Source organism: Eimeria mitis, genomic scaffold, assembly GCF_000499745.2.
Source record: "Eimeria mitis Houghton genomic scaffold, Emh_scaff1282, whole genome shotgun sequence".
Lineage (NCBI taxonomy): Eukaryota > Apicomplexa > Conoidasida > Eucoccidiorida > Eimeriidae > Eimeria > Eimeria mitis.
Genome location: NW_013568577.1, coordinates 3,078 through 7,677, shown reverse-complemented (window position 1 = coordinate 7,677; position 4,600 = coordinate 3,078). Strand labels below are relative to the sequence as shown.

Below are 4,600 nucleotides of genomic sequence, written 5' to 3'. Positions count from 1 at the left end.
CTCCTCTCTATCGTTGCTGCAGCGAGAGACGCAGACCAGCAGCATCACCAGAAGAAGCTGCTGCTGCTGCTGCTGCTGCTGCTGCTGACCCATGCTGCAACACTAACAACACCTGCAACGCCACCAGCAGCAACAGCAGCAGCAGCAGCAGCAGCAGCAACACCAGCAGCAGCAGCGGGAACGGAGGAGCCGATAGCAGCACCACGCCGATCCCCATAAACCCCCTTGCAGACAGCAGCAGCAGCACCAGCAGCAGCACCAGCACCAGCAGCAGCAGCAGCAGCAGCAGCAGCAGCAGCAGCAGCAACCCACCTATGGTGTTAGAGAGGAGCTGGATCGCTATCACCAGCGACGTGGGGTGGGGTTGCACCATCCGGACAGCTCAGATGCTGCTGCTGCAGGCGCTGCGGCGGCATTTCTTTGAGTCAGGCCCAGCAGCAGCAGCAGCAGCAGCAGCAGCAGCAGCAACAGCAGCAGCAGCAGGAGGCAGAAGCAGCAACAGAAGCAGCAGCAGCATTGGGAGATATGAACAAGGATTCTCGGGCGCAGCAACTGGTAAACCACAAGAAGAACTGCAGCAGCAACAACAGCAGCAGCAGCAGCAGCAGCAGCAGCAGCAGCAGCAGCAGCAGCAGCAGCAGCAAGAAGAAGATACCGACGGCTCAATCCCTTTTGCAGTTCCCTACCTAAACCACCAAGAGGACCCCTTCAGCACCACCACCACCACCACCACAACCACCAGCAGCAGCAGCAACAGCAACAGCAGCAGCAGCAGCAGCAGCAGCAGCAGCAGCAGCAGCAAGACATACACCGAAGTAGATCTGCTGCGGTGGTTCCTTGACGTTCCCTCTCCCCCTGATGAATATCCTTTTTCTATATTTTCTTTTGTAAGAGCTGCTGGCGGCGGCGTGGGCTGGGCGCGGGCTCTCTATGGCCGCATGGCAGCAGAAGAAGCTTTGCTGCAGCAGCAGCAGCAGCAGCAGCAGCAGCAGCAGCAGCAGCAGCGGGACAGGGAGAGGGAGAGGGAGAGGCAGCGGGAGGGGCAGCAAAGACACAGACACAGAGATGCAGCAACTGATACAGAAAAGAAAGAAAAACGGATGCACATGCAGCAGCAACACACTGCAGCAGCAGCAGCAGCAGCAGCAACAGCAGCAACAGCAGCAGCAGCAGCAGAAGCAGAAGAGGACCTGCTGCAGCAGCAAAGTGTAACTGAAAAAACACTGCTGCTGCAGCAACGCCATGGAGCATTTGCTGCTGCAGCAAAAGCAGCTGCAGCGGCTGCTGCAGCAGATCCAACAGCAGCAGCAGCAGCAACAGATAATACTCCACTTGCTGCTGCTGCTGCTGCTGCTGCTGCAACGCATGAGGATGGTGCTGGCCCCGTGTCTGCTGCATCTGCAGCAGCGCCTGCAGTAGCTGGCGCAGCAGCAGCTGCAGCAGCAGCAGCAGCAGCAGCAGCAGCAGGAGAAGCACCCTCAGCAGCAGCAGCTGAACATATGACAGCAAGCAAATCTGCAGCACAAATCGAGGCAGCAGCAGCAGACGCAGCAGCAGCAGCAGCAACAGCAGCAGCAGCAGCAACAGCAGCAGCAGCAGCAGTGCCTACCGACGCAGCATTTTTGCCTTCTGCTGCTCTCCCCGCGGCGATACAGCAGCAGCAGCAGCAGCAGCAGCAGCAGCAGCATGTTGCGTTCCATCAGCAGCAGCAGCAGCAGCAGCAGCAGCAGGTATACCATCCGTCTGGTGTGCAGCAGCATGAGCATCCCCCACACCATCCGCAGCACCCCCCACCTCCTCCTCCTCCTCCTCCTCCTCCTCAGCAGCAGCAGCAGCAGCAGACAGCAGCAGCAGCAGCAGCAGCAGCAGCAGCAGCAGGGGGTCCCCCTGCTGTCGTGCTAGACAGAGGAGTGAGCGCGGTGCATTCTGCTGCTATAATAAAATTTGCTGGGGACTGGTTCGGCCCCACAACGGCCTCAGCAGCAATCAAGCTGCTCGTTGAGTCCTCGCCCTTTACAGCTGTAAGCAGCAGCAGCAGCAGCAGCAGCAGCAGCTGCTGCTGCTGCTGCAGCAGCGGGAGCAGCGGGAGTGGGAGTGGGAGTGGGAGTGGGAGCGCGGGGTGGTTGTGCTGCTGCTGCTGCTGATGATGATATGCACACTTTTTAAACTGCAGCAGAAATATTCTGCTGCTGCTGTTGCTGCTGCTGCTGTAACAGCAGCAGCAGCAGCAGCAGCAGCAGCAGCAGTAGTAGTAGTAGTAGTAGTAGTAGTGTTAGATGCTGCTGTCTTGTTGCACCTGTTAGTGCTGCTGTTGCTGCTGTTGCTTTTGCTGCTGCTGCTCCCGTTGCTGTTGCTATTGCTGCTACTGCTGTTTCTGCTGCTGGTGCTGCTGCTGCATGGTGTGTTGCTGCTGCTGCTGCTGCTGCATGGTGTGTTGCTGCTGCTGCTGCTGCTGCTGTGTGTGTGTGTATAGGGCGAGGTGTATGTATACCTAGATACTGATGGGGTGATGGATATAGAGGAGATAGATAGACAGTGCAGGCTAGCAGCAACAGCACCTGCTGCTGCTTCTGCTGCTGCTGCTGCTGCTACAACAGCAGCAGCAAGACGATCACACCACCACAAACAGCACAAGCACCACAACCAGCAGCAAGAACAGCAGCAGCAGCAGCAACCAGAGCAGCAGCAGCAGCAGCAGCAGCAGCAGCAGCAGCAATGCCGTGAAGATGACTGGGAGGACGTGCCCTCAGTGTCGCTCTCACCAACAGAAGGTCGCAGCAGCAGCAGCAGCAGCAACAGCAGCAGCAGCAGCAGCGGCAGCAGCAGCAGCAGCAGCCTCAGCAGCAGCAGCAACAGCAGCAGCGACTTCAATGTTATGGGGAGAAGCGAAGAGGACTTCGGGCTGTCTGCAAGCCGCCCGGCGAGCAGCCCCGCTCTACCAGCAGCAGCAGCAGCAGCAGCAGCAGCAGCAGCAGGAGCAGCAGCAGCAGCAGCAGAAAGAAGAGAATGCTGTTCTGCTGCGGATATAGCAGCAGCTGCTCCCGCTGCTGCTTGGCCGCCGTCTCCCCGATGGGCTAGCGATAGAGACAGCAGCAGCAGCAGCAGCAGCAGCAGCAGCAGCAGCAGCAGCAGCAGGAGGCGCAAGACAGCGGATGCCTTGCTGCGATCTAGAGAAGCAGCAGCACCAGCAGCAGGCGCTGCTGCTGCTCCTCCTCCCGTTTCTCCTGCCGCTGCAACACCAGCAGCAGCAGCAACACCAGCAGCAGCAGCAACACCAGCAGCAGCAGCAGCAGCAGCTAGCGACCCATTACAGGGTGTATCACCTTACAGCTGCAGCAACAGCGGCAGCAGCAAGAGGAGCAGCAGCAACAAGACATTATGCAGCAGCAGCAGCAGCAGCAGCAGCAGCAGCAAACACAGCAGCAGCCCTAAATCTCGCAGCAGCAGTTCTGTCCCCCCCCTACCGGCTCCAATAAGCAGCAGCAGCAGCAGCAGCAGCAGCAGCAGCAAAACCAGCAACAACAGAACCATCCCCAGCAGCAGCATCCCGAGCAACAGCACCCCCAGCAGCAGCAACAACAGCAGCAGCAGCAGCAGCAGCAGGAGCAGCAGGATGAGGGTTCCTAGCATGCAGGATCGCAGCAGCAGACGCAGCAGCAGATCATCACCCAAAGACAGTGAAAATTTAATTCCAAAAAAAAATAAAAACCAAAGACAAAGACAAAGACAAAGACAAAGACAAAGACAAGATAGATGGCGTCGAGGCTGTCTGCTGCTGTTTCCTCTTAAAGTATGCAGCGGGGACGGGGTAAATGAAATATATATACGGCCCCTTCTCTCTTATTTGTCTCTGCCCTGGAGTGTAGGCATGATAGCCGGCAGGAGACAGCAGGCCTTCTTTTGTATCGGGTTTCAGGGAGATTCTATGCTCTATCTAGATCCGCATACACGCATACAGGTGCGTCTTTGTCTTTGTCTTTATTTATTTTATTTATTTTATTTTGTTTGTCTTTGTTCTGTTTTATTTTGCTTTTTTCTCCTCTTTTTCTCTTTTTTTTTTATTTTTTTATTTTTTTATTTTATATTCGGTATCGGGTTTCAGGGAGATTCTATGCTCTATCTAGACCCGCATACACGCATACAGGTGCGTCTTTGTCTTTGTTTTTTATTTATTTATTTATTTATTTATTTATTGTTTTAGTTTTTTTTAGTTTGTCTTTGTTCTGTTTTGTTTTGCTTTTTTCTCCTCTTTTTTTTTTTTTCATTTTTTTATTTTTTCTGTATCGGGTTTCAGGGAGATTCTATGCTCTATCTAAATCCGCATACAAGGATACAGGTATGCTTTGTCTTTGTCTTTGTCTTTATTTTTTTGTCTTTGTCTTTGTCTTTATTTATTTTATTTTGCTTGTCTTTGTTCTGTTTTATTCTGGTTTTTTTCTCCTCTTTTTCTCTTTTTTTTTTATTTTTTTATTTTTTTTGTATTTGTTATAAAGGAGACTCTATGCTCTATCTAGACCCTCATACGCGTATACAGGTATGTCTTTGTCTTTGTCTTTGTCTTTGTCTTTATTTATTTTATTTATTTTTATTGTTTTGCTTT

General features: G+C 53.5%; 1 protein-coding gene across 1 annotated transcript in view; it reads left to right on the top strand.

Annotated features, from left to right (window-relative positions):
• The window catches only part of EMH_0033690 (uncharacterized protein), a gene marked incomplete at both ends in the record, with an annotated part of 8,549 nt that overhangs the window by 937 nt on the left and 3,012 nt on the right, over positions 1-4,600 (top strand). The window contains 5 exons of the mRNA XM_013494780.1: positions 23-2,021; positions 2,474-3,677; positions 3,867-3,958; positions 4,103-4,144; positions 4,295-4,336. Coding sequence (XP_013350234.1) covers positions 23-2,021; positions 2,474-3,677; positions 3,867-3,958; positions 4,103-4,144; positions 4,295-4,336 — 3,379 coding nt within the window. The remainder of the gene's footprint in view (positions 1-22; positions 2,022-2,473; positions 3,678-3,866; positions 3,959-4,102; positions 4,145-4,294; positions 4,337-4,600) is intronic.